The sequence below is a fragment of the Carassius gibelio genome, chromosome A7 (genome assembly GCF_023724105.1).
Source record: "Carassius gibelio isolate Cgi1373 ecotype wild population from Czech Republic chromosome A7, carGib1.2-hapl.c, whole genome shotgun sequence".
In the NCBI taxonomy this organism is placed as follows: domain Eukaryota; kingdom Metazoa; phylum Chordata; class Actinopteri; order Cypriniformes; family Cyprinidae; genus Carassius; species Carassius gibelio.
The window spans coordinates 31,256,616-31,274,961 of NC_068377.1; the positions used below are offsets into that span (position 1 = coordinate 31,256,616).

Below are 18,346 nucleotides of genomic sequence, written 5' to 3' on the forward strand. Positions count from 1 at the left end.
AAACGCAGGGAAGGTGGCCAGTACTTCATTCTCCTCTCCCTCTTGTTTCTCTCTATCGCTCCCTCGCTCACTTTGCACATTTGATATGCAGATGACTGACCAGCTTTTCAAACGGCCAAATTGCAGGCGTCCAGGAAACGATATCTGGCTCTCTCTGACCTTCAGGAGGGTCCCCATAGCAACGCGGTCTTAAGGCTCCTGTGGCGACATTCAAGTCAAGCGCGCCGGTCTTTGGGATTTTTAGCCTTGCCGCCAAAACCTGTTCAAATCTGATTATAGAGGATTATCTCCTAATTGATTTCACTCTAGGCCAAGTTTGAGTTTTTTTTCTTTCTTTTTTAATAACACAATAGAAACTGTGCTCCTCTACTTCACAGAAAAGCAAAGCTGTTGTCAGGAAAACAGCAGAATGTGTCTTTTCATGGTATATTAAAAAGACTTAATGCATATATTGTGGTAAATATATGTAAATAATATATTTTTTTTTACAAATAATTATTATATACACACCAACACATACATTAATTTAGTTCATTATATTAGCTATTAACTATTATGTTTAAAATACTTAGTTATGAATCGATATTAGTAACGTTATTCATAACTGAGACATTGGTCATGATGGTATTTGGTATGAAACATAGCATTTATCTCACGCCACAATACTCTACTCACATTAATGGGGTAATGATGTCGTTGAGAAGCCAAATCCTTGTTTTTCGAAGTGAGTGACAGCTGTGTGAGACGCGCCCGGAAGTTGACATGACGTTGCAGAAAAAAGCATTTGTTTATTTGTAGATGCGGATGAATATTAAGAGCACTTTCGCTCTTAATGTGAAAGTTGTTTTTTATGTTTTTGTGACTATGCGTGATGCGAAATATTATAGATCCAGTTTAGACTTGTTTTCATGTGAGTGGCGAGGCAGAGCCAAGGGCTTTTCCCTTATATCAATTGGCTGTCTGATCGGGTCTGATATGCATTTCTATATATATATATATATATATATATATATATATATATATATATATATATATATATATATAGCTTCCCGACCAGGATTAGGAAAATTTATAATTCAAGGGCTGCCTCTGCCTCCTTTCAATTTACTGTGCTGTGTTTATTTAACGGCCACGCCCACCGAATAATGAATTATAATTTGAAAGGAAATATACCAAAGTTGATTTATGTGCAAGGCTGATGAAATATATGGAATATAAAATACAAATGTATTACGTATGAAAAGTGTATCTTGGTGAGATTTCAAACTGCAGGCCACAGGTTCATGATTATGTTAACACATTAAACTAATAAAATGTCTATTTTTTTCTAACTAAATATATCATATTTATATTATCAAAATTTAACACGCACATTTTTATCACTATATATATATATATATATATATATATATATATATATATATATATATATATATATATATATATATTCCAAATAATGTGAAGATGTGATAAAATCCAATACTTTTTAACAAAAGGTTAACATTAAGGACCTATTTAAAATTCTAGGGTACCTAAAAAGGGTTTTATGACTTTTTAATTTCTTTTTGAATGCAGATTGGATGTATTTGTTTCTCATTTTGAAGTTAGTCATAATTAATTAAGGTCCTATGAGTTCAACTGGGGAAAAAAGGTAATCACTCTCAGAGACAGCAATGATTTTAAATGGAGATTATTTTGCTTTAGATTTTATGAGCTCTAACATGTCTTATTACATTCTTTCAAAACCTAATTTTCGCAATCCACATTCATTTTATCACTAATTATATCACTAAATTCTTGCAAAAACCTAATTATCTATGCAATCCACATGAATTATATCTCTCTATTGATTGTACCTCAACAATAATTGTCTAAATTTGCTGAGGTTTCATTTTTAAACGAGGAAACTGTAGGAGAAAAATCTGAGACACAGCTGAGAAATTCTCTGAGCAAACCTTGGGCAACAAAATGCTCCTCTAGGTCATTAAAGTTGTACAAGCACATTTTAGAAATAAATATTACGTGACAAAGATTACCAGAGAAGCCTATAAGGACATTTTTAAGTGTTTTTGTTTGTCTCCCTTGTGTTCCAGAACCTTCTCCTTCACACTTAAATCACGTTAAACCAACGAAAGGATTGTTGAATGACATAAGCGTTCCCATGCCAATAATACAGCCGTCCCCTCTGCATCACCTGTAACTGTGTGGAAACCTCACAGGGACAATCAGTACCAGATTTCGCAAGTTTTCATAAAAATGAAATTGTTGCCAGAAGGCAATGGTTGCTCTGGCAACTGAATGACATTATGGAAAACATACAGACAGATCTAAAGGAAAACAATAAAAGAGAAAGTAAGATACAGTCTTGAACAACTAATACGACTAAAGGTATTCCTGTGCACTTAGAGAACACATTCATTTCTTAACAGGCAATAGATGATGACTGTAAAAGCCAGTGTTTACTTTAGAGAAGATGAAATACCAGGAAGAAGAGATTTATGGTAGAGTGGAAAGAAAAATAAGAACATGGTATCTCTCTGTCATTCAGTTGCACGTTCAGTGGAAGGCCACACAACTCAATGCATTTGAAAAATGAATACACACAAAGTAAAGAAAATCCAAGAATGCACTGTAGCACAAGTTTTTTTTTGTGTGTGTGTGTGTTTTAATCAACATTTCTTCAAAGGAATGTATTAGTTGTTTAACCCTTTTAAAGGCATGTTGGCAGGAGGGAAAACGAGAGGGGTCGTGAGGATGGGAGATGGAGGGATGGACACGGAAAAGAAAACAGCACACACAAACATGGTGGTTTACAAACGTCTGAACACATCACTGGAGAGGAATGGAGGTCTTTAAAGTGGCCGCCACCCGCTGGCTATTGGCACAGAGAAACACGTACACACAACCGAAGCGTTCTCTAAAAAAAAAAAAAAACACACTTTGTTGTTTCGTCCCCGCTTGTGTCTGCGTACAGAATACTGGTCCCAGCGTTTGTGGTGAAAGCAAGTGCACAAAGAACTGCTCGATGTGAAAGATAGAATATGGACATTTCTGAGGTCAGATGATCGACAAACGAGACCTAAAAAAGCAAGGATGGTGAGCAGAGAGAGTTTGTGTCTCCTCGTGTGTCCTCTGTGATCCGAACGCAACAGCACACCCTCTGCATCAGTCCGTCCATCTTTGAACGATGTCCACGTGTGTTTCGGACATACGCACACCTGCACGCACACACATACACACAAACGTATCCAAGTCCATGTGCACAGGGTCAGAGACATGGCTTACACTGATTGATTTAGTAAATGCAACAGAATTTGAACAGAAATCGAACGCTTAAATATATATATATGAAACAGCCCACGAATACAATAGCGCCGAACAAACGTAACACCTCCACATTTTAGGCAACTTGATATTGAAGTAACAAAATCCAAATTGGCGTGTAAGAAGAAAACATCAACGTGACATGAAAACAATGTCGTGTTTCTTTTTTCTCACAGTCTTGATGCACCGGAGTGACACAAAACGAAATGCTTTTGAGAGACAAATGTTGAAGCTTTCTAGGCAGATTGAAAACAGTAACAGATTGTTCAAGTCCCAACGTCAGTCTCAAATCACATCTGCAAAATAAAACCACCAACATATTTTGGTATGAATATCTTGTTATTATGTGCATGTATGCAGTGTATTTCTTAGCGATACCATTCTTTTACACACATACAAAACACACTGTGACAATTGCAGTGAAACAAGGCCAGAACCATATGCTTTGCAAGTATGTGGACGCTAATGTTTGGTCAACACATTGCAAGTGCAAGAACGATGTGACCTTCTAAGTTTAGCTTTTTTTGGAATACTATACTAGCTTACTACTTTTGTTATGGCGTCCTGCACATTATATGTGGAGGGGAAAAACTGATCACAGATGAAGAAATCCTATGATTTATTGATTTGTGATTAATTTGTCCGGACCTCCCCACCACCCCACCCTCATGTATGGAGCTCTGTACTTACTATTTCTGCCATTTAGCTCATTTTCCTCTGCTAATTAGCTAAAGCTAGTCAAAGGCTGTATTCGTAATAGTATACTAGTTTATTAGTATGCCGGGTGCTTTAGCTAACGTTTCAAAACAGCATAAGTTAGAAATAGTACATACTATATGACAGACATTTTAAGAGTAGTATCCTACTCCAAATTCAGCCATTGACTAACAGCAGCTAACTAGCTTTCTAAGATTCTTTCCCAAACTGTTGATCCGCCATGTCAGAGAAAACTGACCATACAAGATTTAAGTTTATGTTAATATGTCCTGAGAATGCAACTGTTCTAACACAAGCGTTTACGCTCACATACTTGCGTAGAGTATACTTCAGGCAGAAAAGAGAGATTTTCATTGGCACTAAAAGAGAGACACACACACAAAGCTAGTTACAAGGCTGCATGATTGAATGTGTGTATGTGTGAGTGTGTGTGTAAGAGAGAAAGAGATAGATAGAGGGAGAGAGAGAGAGAGAGAGAGAGAGAATGTGAAAGAACAACGCTAATCATGGCATTTGTTGAGGTAAACAGCATATATGCCCAATCAGAATGGCTTTTGATTGTGTTTTGGAGCTGTTCATGTGTGTGTGTGATGAAAATCTCCAAAAGAGATTTTCTTTGTGCCATGGCCATCAAGTCGTTCTCCATGTGTGTGTGTGTGTGTGTGAACATGTCTACTTAATTGAGATGTGTCCCATACTCAAGAATTTGAAATGAGTCTAGAAATATTTCCACTTCACTTCATGTGAACAAAAAAGAGCACTGTGTGTCTGGAAAAAAGTAATTCTGTGTCCATCTATCCTGTTGTCCATCTGAGAGAATGAGTTTCTTTCTTCCCCTCATCTGTCTCTTTGTACCTCAGAAGACCATTGGGCCCAAATCTGCGTCTTCCACAGCTTCAGACGAGTTTATTAAAAACCTTTCCATCCCTCTCTCTCACTCTGTCTCTCTTCTCCTTCAATCAGCTTTTGACTTTACTTTTCTCCCCCCACCTCCCTCTCCCCTATTTTTTTTCTTTTACTGTGTGATTCTTCCATAGTTTCACAGTTTTACTAGAAGTTTCCTTGCTCGTGCGTTTGCTTTCACGACAGGCGGTGTTTGCATTTTTTTTATTTCACCCTCATCCTATTCTTCCCTCCTTTCTGTTTTTTCCCCCTTTTTTTCCCAGCGTCTTTAAAAATAATAATAAAAAAAACCTTCTCGGATTGTTCTACCTCAACACATTCACAAACGAGGTCTAACTTCAAAACTACATCAGAGTACAAGGAGTTATAAAAATATATGTGTAGGAATGACATTTTTCCTCCTGGGAAAGAGGAAAATGAGGGGGAACCAGACAAACTCCGTTTCTGCAACAGAATGAAAGCATTAAATTAATTTACAACTCAAAAATGGAGAGAAACAAGGTCAGCATGTCATAAAAAACAGGGGGGAAAAATTAGGCCTAGCAAACGGTTACATTACATAAAAAGGAAATCTAAAAATTATTTTACTGAGTATTCATATATAATTATAATCTATTGTGTTGAAAGCGATAAAAAACCTTTTGTGATGTTCGCTCATATTTTTGTATTTTGGTTTTAAAACAGTCTAACAAACACACGCGCCCATGCTCACGCTAACACGTTTACTCAAACACACACTCATTCACGCACAAAAACACTCGCGATAGTCGCAACATGTGCAACAGCAGTGCCGGAATATTTATCCTACACACTCACAAAATACACACGTTATTAAAATATACAAGATTCTCCACGCCACTACAACTCCACCAATCAAACACATGGGTCCTAGATCACATGACTGCAGCCCTGTGTGACTACTGGCTGAATCAATGGCCCCTCCCCCTTTCGAAGGAGTTTAACACAAACTAGACTGCTATTTGTGAGTAAATGTAGCATTCAAAGTCAAAGTTGTCTTTGTAGGTTTGGACTGGTTGAGTTTTCTTTTTCTGTGTTTATAGTCTCAGTTTTTGGAAGTACATCAGAAAAAGTTTTGATGCTTGTGCTCCATAAAGCGCCCCAAAAAAAGGAGTTTTCACTTGGCTGAATCACTCCAGGAGTCTTCTCTAGCTTTAAGAATTTTTCCCCCATGTGGGACGTCAGAGAGAGGGAGGCCCTCACATCAGGACATTCTCTCTCCAACAAAAGGCCGAAGTTGGGGAGAGTTTGCGAAGAATTGTAACACACACACACAGACACACTCGACCACGGGCGGACAGTGTGTCGGAGAAATGCGTGTGAAGGTAAAAGGATCTGATCTATAGGGGTGCAGACTGTGGGGGCGGGATTTAGGTCGTTGTTTATTAAGGTGGGTGTGGTCTTAGCAGATGTTGTCGGTAAGGTTGTCTCCGGTTTCTCATACTTTATAGTAGATATTGGCGGGACTCTGAGGGGGCATTTCCTGTACGATGTAGACCGGATGGCCGTAATCCCCGCTCACTTTCTCATAGTGTGGGCAGTAGGCGGAGTCAGAAGTCCGCAGCGGGATGATGATGTCGCTAGGCTCCGAGCCATTGTTGTTGCCGCCTCCTACGCCCCCGACGCAGCCCCGTTTAGGCGAGGTCAGGGAGGAGAGGGAGAGGGGAGGGTGGTGTGATTCGGAATGCTTGGCGTGTCGTCGTCGGTAGCACACTACGCAGATCACGGCAGTTACAAGCAGCAGGAAAGCTGAACCGCCTGCTGCACCTGCGATAACTGCGATGTTGGAGGGGGGGAGAGGGCCGTTTTCTCCACCAGGACTTCTAGGGGGAATTCTGGGATGCGTTTTGTTTCCAGCACCTGCAAAACAGAGAAACATTTGATCAGTTCAACAGACATATAAAGACACTCTATATATATGGGACCTGCTCCATCATTTTGAGTCATTTTCACCCAAATATATTTATTTCAAGATTTCAAGAAAGTTATATAAAATAATGAAGTATGTAAGAATAAAATTATTATTTCAACATCATTAATAATACTTGTTCAGACAACGACCTCTTTTTCGGACTTTGTTTAGGAGTTTAGGTGATTTATTATAACATTGTACACTACCAATTAAATGTCTGGGGTAAGTATGATTTTTAATATGATGATTATAATAGTATTTCCCAATATTGTATTTTTGATTATATACACACACACACACACACACACACACACACACACACACACACACACACACATATATATATATATATATATATATATATATATATATATATATATATATATATATATATATATATATATATATACACATACATACATACATACATACATACATACACACACATATACATACATACATACATATACACACACACACACACACATATATATATATATATATATATATATATATATATATATATATATATATATATATATATATATATATATACATAAAATAAGCTATGGATATTGAATGACTTTCAGCAATGCAGCAATCTGTCACACCATTTTAAAAAGTGACAAAACAAAATTTATTGTTTGTATTTATAATTTATAATATGAATGCTGTGAAAGCTTCAAATTCATCAAAAATAAAAATAAATAAGCTTTTAATCACATTTCTCCACAAGCAGCTCACATCTGCCAAAATGATAGAGTGTGTCACATATACTGCTATTGCTTCTTTGAACAAACTTTGACATTAGATTAGTTTGCATAGCTCCCCTAAATTGATGTCCCTTGGCTAAACAGTTTTCTAAAGTTCATTGCTTTTTGTTGGGGAAACTTTTCTGGATTGCATGTGGTGATGACACCCATTAGTGAGATGACCACCTTTAACTTGTTCCTGTATTGGATTGCAGACTCAGAGAAGTGCCCTCTGACACTGACATGAGTATTAGTCTGATGTAGTGGGTTCATTAGCGCTCCCACATCCTGCCCTCTAGCATCGCCTTCCTCTGTCTACCTCATCATCTGATGGGCTAGTTAATGACTTTAACCAATCAAATGGAACAAATTAAACGGGTCAGTCATCTAACCCTTTGATTGGCTTGTTCGTGTCCTTAACAGATCAGACCGAACCAATTAGAGTCCTCTGTGTTCACTCAAACTGTCAGAAATATGAATAAAATTTGGAGGATGTTGTAAAGTACTGGAGTTTTCTCTGAACTCATTGACCAGTGATTCACATCACAATGAGTCAAGGTGGATTGGGTTTGCGCAAACATGCATGCTTTGGCACGAGCGTAAAACACGCACTGTAAACCTGTGGTCAGCCAGTGGTCTGGCAATGGAGATGTGAACTGCAATCATCAGACCGTTGAGTTGAAAAATAAAGATGAGGGGATGAGTATTTGGACACAGCATTAAGACCTGTTCACATGAAATAATGGTTCAGTGACAAATCTCAGACAAAAGGTCTTTTAACAATGACAGTAAATTGGAAAAACCTTCCATAATCTGGCAAAGTGTAATCTCCAATATGAATAGTTTCAAACAAGGACTCGTTTTTTTAACTCAAAGTCTCTTGAGTGAATATCCAACCATGCTGGATATTTGCTCTCTTTGTGAAATTTGGCCTTTACAGCGCTTGCAGTTAAGGCCACACCATGAATTATTCTTAATATAGCAATGTTTTTTTGCTAATGGAAATTGTTTATGTATATATAATTTTATTTTTTTTTACCATAAAAGCTGTTAAACACTCAGAGGATGCCCCAGGGAGCAGCAGCTCTAAACATTCTCCGCTGCATTAAAATAAACATAATAAATAACTTTTTTTAACACATAGCAACATGAGCTGTGGTTTATGTGCTGCAGCTTTAAACACAGGAATCGTGTATTTAGCCTCTTCTATGAACAACAGCTGAGAGTGCATTTTAATAGATGTGGGATCTATGAAGCTATATTAGTCATTTATCTTTACATAACGGGATTATGGTGTGTGGGAGGCATTTTGCATTGGAAATGCAAGCCAATCTAAACACTGTGGCTTGATTGGGCTCTTTTGACACATGAAAGTAGTCCATATGATTGTGTGTATATTTAAAGACTTCTAAAGCAATATGATAGCTTCGAGTGAGCAACAGACTGTTATTTGAATTAGTTTTATAATGTAAATCTTGCTCTCTGTCCCCCATCATGTTTGGTTGTGCAGTATGTAAAACCAAGGGTGTTTGGTGAAATCAAATTAGCTTGAAATGGCAACTTAAATTAATTTTCAAATAACAACAACTTGATACGGTCACTTCTGGCTCCTTGATTGTAGCATTTGAAACATTTTCTGTAAAGCACAATATATGTTGTGAAAAGTGCTTTACAAATTAATGTAAATTGAACTGAATCAAACTTAAAATTTGGTGTTCACACAAACCTTCTGTATGGCTTCAGAAGAATTGAAATATGACAGTTTTATGGACAATTTTTATGATACTTTTTGACAGCCCATAGTCACTGTATACTTCTGGTCTATGTAAATGGCCAGTTTGAAGATTTATCAAAAAAAATTAAAAAAAACTGTTGGGTGATTTTGGGTGAACCATTCCTTTAAAAAGGCAAACTATAGCTCTGGCAATGGGAAACACAGATTGGAAAAATACAACAGATTTGATTACACACACACATTAAATACAAGACATGGAACAAATGACCATTGTGCCTACTTAGCCGACATAGCTGATGTTTCAGCGTGTGTATATGTGTGTGTAGTGTTGATCTCAACAGGAGACATTGAGAGCCCCTGCCGAGCATGAGAACAGTCAGAAATACAGGGATCTGACTGAAGGCACTCTCAATTGGCCTATCATTATTCTTGACACAATTCCTCTCGTTTTCCTTCCTCAATTCTCTCGCTGTCCCTCACTCCTTTCCTCCACCTCCTCCTTCGCTCCGTGTCTCTATGACTGTCCGTGTTATTGTGCTCATAATGACCTGCAGCCCTCCCAAACCCACCTACACCCTTCACCACTCCAACTGATGACAGCCAGTTAGATAGATAGACAGACAGACACTCACATAAATAAACAGACAGACAGAAATACACTCACAAAGACAGACAGACAAAAAGACACTCAGATAGATAGACAGACTGAAAGACAGAAAGACACTCAGACAGACAGACAGACAGACAGGCACTCAGATAGATAGAAAGACAGACATACACTCAGATAGATAGACAGAAAGACACTCAGACAGATAGACTGACAGACAGACAGGCACTCAGATAGATAGAAAGACAGACATACACTCAGATAGATAGACAGATAGACAGAAAGACACTGACAGACGCTCACATAAATAGACAGACAGACAGACAAAAAGAAACTCAGATAGACAGACGGACTTACAGACACTCACATAGATAGACAGACAGAAAGAGACCCAGGCAGACAGACGCTCAGACATACAGATACTCAGATAGATAGACGGACATACAGACTGACAGACACTCACATAGATAGACAGACAGAAAGACAATCAGATAGACAGACAGACAGACAGACACTCAGATAGATAGAAAGACAGACAGACACTCAGATAGATAGACAGACAGACAGACAGACATACAGATACTCAGATAGACAGACAGACAGACAGACATACATACAGATACTCAGATAAATAGACAGACAGACAAACAGACTGACAGACACTCAGATAGATAGAAAGACAGACAAACACTCAGATAGACAGACAGACAGACACTCAGATAGATAGACAGACAAACAGACATACAGATACTCAGATAGACAGACAGACAGACACTCAGATAGATAGACAGACAGACACTCAGATAGATAGACAGACAGACACTCAGATAGACAGACAGACATACACTCAGATAGACAGACAGACATACACTCAGATAGACAGACAGACACTCAGATAGATAGACAGACAGACACTCAGATAGATAGAAAGACAGACATACACTCAGATAGACAGACAGAAAGACAAACAGAGATAGGCAGACAGACAGACAGACAGACAGACAGATAGATAGATAGATAGATAGATAGATAGATAGATAGATAGATAGATAGATAGATAGATAGATAGATAGATAGATAGATAGATAGATAGATAGATAGATAGATAGATATTTTTTGTCTTTATGTCAAAGAATAAAAACAGAATAGGACACAAGGCACCAGTCTTGCACTCCCAAATGTCAAACCCGTGCAAACAAAGTGAGTAATTTACTCATTCTATCCTCCCACACTAATCATCCCCCTTTCCTTCCCATTTTCTGTGTCTTTCTTCCTTTCAGGACCAACTAAACCCAAGCAGCTAAACTAATGGCATGAATAAGTCTCCAAAACAACAGCTCTCTCCTCCTCTCATGCTTTATCTTTCCCCATGCGGCCATTACCCCCACCGCATTCTGCTTCCAGTTCACGGCTCCAGGGCCTCTGTAGAAGACACTGAACGGAGGAAAAGAGGGGAAAATGAGGGGATGTGAGGAGGAGAGAACAAACAAAAGGGGTGAATATATCAAAAAAGAACCCGAGTGCCAAGACGCCTGTTTCTCTCCATCCATCTGTCGCTTCTTTCCCTTGTTCCTTTAGTTAGTTCTGTTCTTTTATTAATGTTGTGTCTGTTTGGTATGAGCCATGTCCTCTTGATACCAAAGGCAGCTGTGTTTACCTGGATTTGGGTTGTTGATACGGTCCGCAGGGTCAGGTTTGGGAGATTTGGCTGGCAGACCATATGGACCTACAGATACATGATTGAGAAACCGTTTAGTAATTTTAATGGTTCAGTCAACGTGCACACAGCATAACAAAAACAAATATGCTACTGTATCACAACCATGTAAGTGATGAACTGTGATTTAAATGCAACTTTGCAATCAAAAGATAAATTGCATTTGAAAATATATCAAGTCAGAAAATAGTTATTTTCAATTGTAAAAATTTTTTCACAATATTACTGTTTTTACTTTTTAACAGTAATTAAAAAGCGAATTTTAAAACCCTTTAATCAAATAAATGCAGCCTGGGTGAGCATACAAGACCTTGTTTTATTATTCCAAAATTTTTACCAGTAGTGGATATATCAAATCATACATATATAATTGCAACTTTAAGGAACAGAATAAAGCAAAAAAAAGTGTAGAATATGGTTCCTTTAAGATGTTTCACACCATTATGTTATTTCATAGGGGCTACCGCTGAGGGATCAAACACTTTAGACAGCAAATAGACATTTCACAATCACACACACACACACAAACACAGTCATCTCTGAGCTTAGGGTGAGCTGTCACACTTGTCAAAATGCCATGACAGTCTATGTGTGCGTGTGGGCACATATCAGATATCTCCAACTGAATCGGCCTTTATTTAGATGACAAACAAAACAGACATGACCTTTCAGCCACGAAGCAGATAACAACTACAGTGAGGGAGACCAAAAGGGATTTTTAAGAAAAGTCAATAAATGTTGTGAAGAAAAAAAAAAATCTAATTCAAAGCCAAAGATGGAGACTGAAAATAAAAACATCCAGGTAAATAAATACAAAATGTTTCCTAGTCTTTTTTGCTGTGTTAATCCTCTCTTATTCAACAGTGCATAGTGATAAGCATGACTGATAAATAACTCCAAACACACAACAGTCACGAGGGGTGTACTGTTACGGCTCAGGGACTTGTGTCCACAGTCTGTTTGGGATTCACTTACCGCTGTTCTCCTGAGTTTAATAATGAAAACTAACAAAGGCCTGACAGAGATTGTGTTTGCATGTAAACAAAAGCTATTGGTCACGAGCGTGGTCATGTGTGGCACAGAGAGAAACACTTTACTGAGCCTATGTTTCTGCAAATGCAGCATCCGTAACTGTTTCAGGTGAGCAACCCTCTGGATTTGTCTGCCGATATGCTCCCAAGAGTGTGTGTGCCGGTGTGTTACTCACTCTGTCCCACTTTCAGCACCACCTTCATGCCCTGTGTAGCACAAACTCCTCCTCTCATGCTCTCCAGCCCCTGACGCGTCCCATCTGATGTAGCTGTAAGAGAAAAGAAGAGATTTCATATCATACATGCAGCAATGTAAAAGAATGATTTCTTAACCAGTTTAATTAAAGGTTTTATGACTTGTTTTCAAGTAGAAAAAAAGATAAATACACTTGAAATGCATAACATATTAAGCTTTGTCTTCATATATTCTATTTGGAATGTAAGTGTACCTATTCTGGTATTTTTAAAGCAAGTGTAAATTTGTTTTACTGCACTGGGAGATTTTTTTTCATGTTTAAATTTTTAACATGAAAAAGTCTTGATATCTTATGCAGTGTAGCTTCTCATGTAATTTTTTCTTATTTTCAAGACAATCATACTTAGCACATGCACGGAATATGCAGATCAGAAAAAGTCACGAAAACGGAAGACTGAAACAGATGAACACTGCCTACTATTGAAAACAATTATGTGAAACAATATGAACTACGTTATTCTATATCTTCAATTCAATGTTTTATACTGAAAATTCTAAAACTTAATTTAGCAAGTGTCAAGCTGCTGATACTTTGGATAATAATGGGTTTTATTTTTCCTTTAATTTTGAATTCAAAATGTTATTCTTAATCCAAATCTGTGTAAAAATATCTATACTTTTGGCAGCCTAATCAAATAATGAGTCAAGACAGATGTGTCACTATCAACATAAAAGGTCAAGTTAAGAGCATTGCATTGTGGGATACGGTCTCTCTGTACTTTTATATGTGAACAGCATTCATACTGCTATTTTTTTTTTAATATATAAAATGGTGTCACAAGCAGACTCACAGACAGATCTGATACTGTAGCAATAATAGTTCCTACTGGCACACAGTCAGCCTGCACAGATATTTGATCTAATGTGGATTAACACACACAAATGTCACTCTGCATCATGGTGCAGCTCTAACGAGGCCTAATTTCCGGTCCCAGAGGAGGTCATTTAACATCCTAAATCGCTTCAAACTGCATCACTCACTCACTCACTCACACTCACACTCACACACACACACTCACACTCACACTCACACTCACACACACACACACACAAACTTGCTTAATCCAGGACTCCTCCAAAACAAGGATATTGATAATTATATTGGTGAGTTTCATGGACCTAAGTGGGCCAGCGATGGGCGCTCCTGATATGAAGTGGGCTGCAGGTGGACGTCATGTGAGATGCATGTGGGTCGAGGCCGACGGCTGGTTACATGTGGGCCAGACACACGGGCCAAAGACAGGACAGCTTGTCCTTGGTAATAAGGTCTGGCCGTCTTAAATGAGAGAGAGAGAGAGACAGAAAGAAAGAGAGAGAAATAATGATCTGAGGTAAGTGAGAGTGCTAGATTTTATTTACTGAGAATGGAGAGAGAGAGAGAGAGAGAGAGAGAGAGAGAGAGAGAGAGAAAGAACTGAAATGGAGGACAAACAAACCTCTGCCCCTCACTTGTGTACTATGTTATCCAGTCTTTCAAAGCCTCTAGATTCTGATTCCTTCATTTATTTAAAATCTATCACTCACTGTCAGTCTCACATGGACTTTTTAAACGTTTTGTCCATTTCAGAAAAAAATACCCCTGGGCAGCAGACTAACATTCCCACCGATGACCCATGGAGGGTGTGAAAAAAAAGAGACCTTCACACCTTCATCTCTCCCTCACTCATGCTGTCAGCCTCACTGAAGGACTGCACAGTGTGTTCAGACAGGGGCATAAAAAGACAGACACACAGACAGACAGATAGTGAAGGATACAGGGAAGAGCAGGAAAGTCAAGGTTAACTGTAAAGTTTTCACCCTAAAATTGAGATATTCTTAGCCATTTTGTGAGATGGAAAGAAAAGAGAGACATGGAGAGAGGGGACACTGATGGTCTCTGACAAGCTGTTACTGATGTGATTGAGAAGAGAGACGATAGGAGGTGATGGAAAGACCCAATGTGTGAGCAGACGACAGAAAAAAAATGTGTAAGGAAGAGTGGAAAGAGAGAGAGGGAGGGAGTCTGATGACACGTATAGATGTGGCTCTTCCCTATAATCCGAAATGTTGAAAGGTCTTGGGGCAGAAAAATAAAACAAAAGACAAGCAAGAACAATAGAGTTTATTTTAAGTAGCAAAGTAGCGACTCTCCTTTAAAGATAAATGGGAGGCAGAGAGACAAACAGAGGAAGAGAGAGATAAAGCGGTAAAAATTGGATGAGAGACTAATGGGAACACAAGAACTAGAGAGGAAGAGATAGAAAGAATAAAAGAAGGACAGGATGAGTAATTTAGACAATGATCAGCACTGATGGCGGGATGAAGAGAAATGGAGGATGGAGTGGCAGAGGAACACCATTCTCCAAGTCCCATGTAACAGGAACAGAAAGAGACGAAAGGCTGAAGAAACATAGCAGTCATTTGTTCTTAATCACGATGTGCATGTTATTCACCTCAGTGTTTTATTTCTCCGGGATAGGAATACAAACTTTCATAAAGACAGAACCTACTGCATGTCACAAAGATTCAAGAGAAAAGAACTGATAAAAAGAATGAGGTGTAAAGGAAAGAAGAGTGAAAACAACAAACAAATGAAGTCGAGGAGGTTGTGTGTGTGTGTGCGCGCATCTCCCACGCATGTGTTTATGTAAAGGGTTCTGGGATGCCTCTTGTCACACTAATGATGGTGATAAAGCGCAAGTCAGTCAGACGTGTGTGTTATGTGTGGGTGTTATCCAACGGCTATTATTGTGTGTGAGTGTGTTTATGAGAATTACAGACAGTGAGATAATGTGTGTGTGTGTGTGTGGGGGGGGTGCATATTAAATGTAATTGTGTAGCATGCGTGTTAGATATATTTTCTATATATTTACAGATTAAAAATAGTCACGAATATTGAAATATTGTGGGATATTTCTAACCTGTCGATTACCACAGACAACAATTTTCATATATATATATATATATATATATATATATATATATATATATATATATATATATATATATATATATTTGAACGTGTATTTTGGTAATCAAGAGTCCATATAGTGAACGTGAATGGTGACCAGTGGCTGTCAAACTCAAAAAATGACAAAAACTACCATATCAGCATAATAGATGGATATGTCTTCTGAATCCATAGTTCTGTGTGTGTGGAATACATAAAGATTTTATTTGTAAACTGGAGCAAATCCACAGTGTTTAGAGTAACATCAGTGACAGTAATTCATTCTCAGTTTGCATGTTTAGAGAAACGATCCTTTTCAGAAAATTCCAGCTTCAGGTTTCTGTTTTCATTCCCTCTGGCCCATTTCGCTTCCACTCAAAATGCATATATAAACAGACTAAAAGCATGTTTTCTCTTTGTTACAGACCGAGGAACAGGTCAAAATTAATGTTCTATGTAATCGGCAGCATTCCACACATGCTCTTCATAGACAATGAGCAGTAAATAACCCACAATATTCCATTCAAAGTGCCCAGATCTCAAAACACATCAATTATTGAGCTGCAAAACATAAAGTTAGTGTGAGAGTGTGAAATACGATGTTTTTTTTTCTTCAGCACAATACTGAACCAGGAGAGATTTGCACTGCTGTCCTCAGCCAAATATTCCCTCCTTTGGCTCACACTTCATATTTCCTGAAACCAAATAAGACTCAATAAATCAGCAGCAACACATTCGTACGGTTGATTTAAACCATTAACGAAGCCTTCATAAGCAATTAAAAGAGTGCTGACAGCTAAAAAGAGAGAAGGATGGAAGAATTCACACACACACACACACACACACACAAATGCCACGTAAGACATGACATGACATGAAATCATAATGATTTCCATTAACTTTATAAGCAGGAGAAACGGCACCAAGTTCTTACGAGGTATAAGCCATTATCAACCGAAACAATAACAATTTATGAAGGGAAATGGCTGCTGATTTCGAAACAAATGCAGATTTTTATGGCACTTCTCTTAATGTTTCCGGAGCAGAGCGGTCTGTGTTCTGATTGGTCAGTTTCTGACATCCACAGAAGAGGCACAAGAATGGAGGACAGAGTCAGTGTGTGCTGTACAACATTCACCCTGATGTGTAAGACAAGACCGCACTGTCATTATAATGGGCCCTGTGTGAGTTTAAGATAAAAAAGCACATTTGAAAGCTTACAGGCTAACTTCAGATCATGTGTGTGTGTGTGTGTGTGTGTGTACGTCTTTGTGTGAGCAGGATAGATTAAGGAGACTCTTGAGGTAGGTTTGAGTATATCACACTGACAATCTTGGCAATGATGCATAACTGCAGCTCATAATGTCCCAGATGATCACATGCACACAGTCACACTAGAATACAGTTGTCAAAAGCAAACATGTTTAAAACATAAACGACATATGAGAGTGTATATAATCTACTCCCCTCACACATATAGACAGTGGTGTAGCTAGGAATTCTGGGAACTCCTGACTGTATATTGAGCTGAGCCTCCTTTTTTTGTAAATGTAAGGAGATAAAACATTTACTGATCCCACCTAAACTGCATTACAAGATTTTATGTTTATCAGTATTTCTCTCAGGAGACCGTGGATCAAACCGAATAAAAACACTTCACATAGTTTCTGAATTAAGTGTTTTTAGGTAATATTGCAGGTTCAATAAATGTTAAACTTAATCGACAGCAGTTGAAGCACAAGTACCACAAAAAATAATTGACGTGTCAATTGTGTTTTATTTTTTATTTTAGAGGACTTTAAAAGCATTATACACTATTGTTTATAACTTGGGGTCAGTAAGATTTTTTTTTTTTTTTAAAGAAAGATATGAATACTTTTATTCAACAAGGACATATTCAATATTTATCAAATGAAACAGTAGACTTTTTTTTCTATTCATCATAGAAATGTGGAGTAACTTATCAGTTTCCACAAAAATATTAAATAGCACAACTGATTTTAACAAAAAAAAAAAATTGTGAGCAGCAAATCAGCATTATTTTTGAAGGATCATGTGACAATGAAAGCTGGAGTAAATTGCATTTTTAAATTAATTTAAAAAACGAAAATAGTTATTTAAAACTTTAAATAGGTTAATGTTATGTAAAATGTTTTAGGTTTAAATAATAGTTCATGCTGTAACTGTAGGCCTTATACATTATGTTCCCTATGAACTGCATATGTGAATATTATGTAGATATATTGTTTAAATCAAATATATGCTTTAAAAGTACGGTAATCATAGCAGGTTTCATCCATAGTCTGTCCATTTAAATGTTTAGTGTTCAGCTTCAAATGGTGTATTTGGAGACAGTTTTCTACAAATATGATTTTGCATTCCAATTCTGACATTTCTAATAATTCATTGTCTGTATTCCATGGATTTCATTTATTTCCCTCCACT

General features: G+C 37.7%; 1 protein-coding gene across 1 annotated transcript in view; it reads right to left on the bottom strand.

Moving 5' to 3' along the window:
* Positions 1-2,641: 2,641 nt before the first annotated feature.
* Positions 2,642-18,346, bottom strand: part of LOC128017195 (ephrin-B3) — a 68,765-nt gene continuing 53,060 nt past the window's right edge. The window contains exons 3-5 of the mRNA XM_052602455.1: positions 12,893-12,985; positions 11,626-11,694; positions 2,642-6,822 (exon numbers count right to left, since the gene is read on the bottom strand). Coding sequence (XP_052458415.1) covers positions 6,401-6,822; positions 11,626-11,694; positions 12,893-12,985 — 584 coding nt within the window. The 3' untranslated portion in view covers positions 2,642-6,400. The remainder of the gene's footprint in view (positions 6,823-11,625; positions 11,695-12,892; positions 12,986-18,346) is intronic.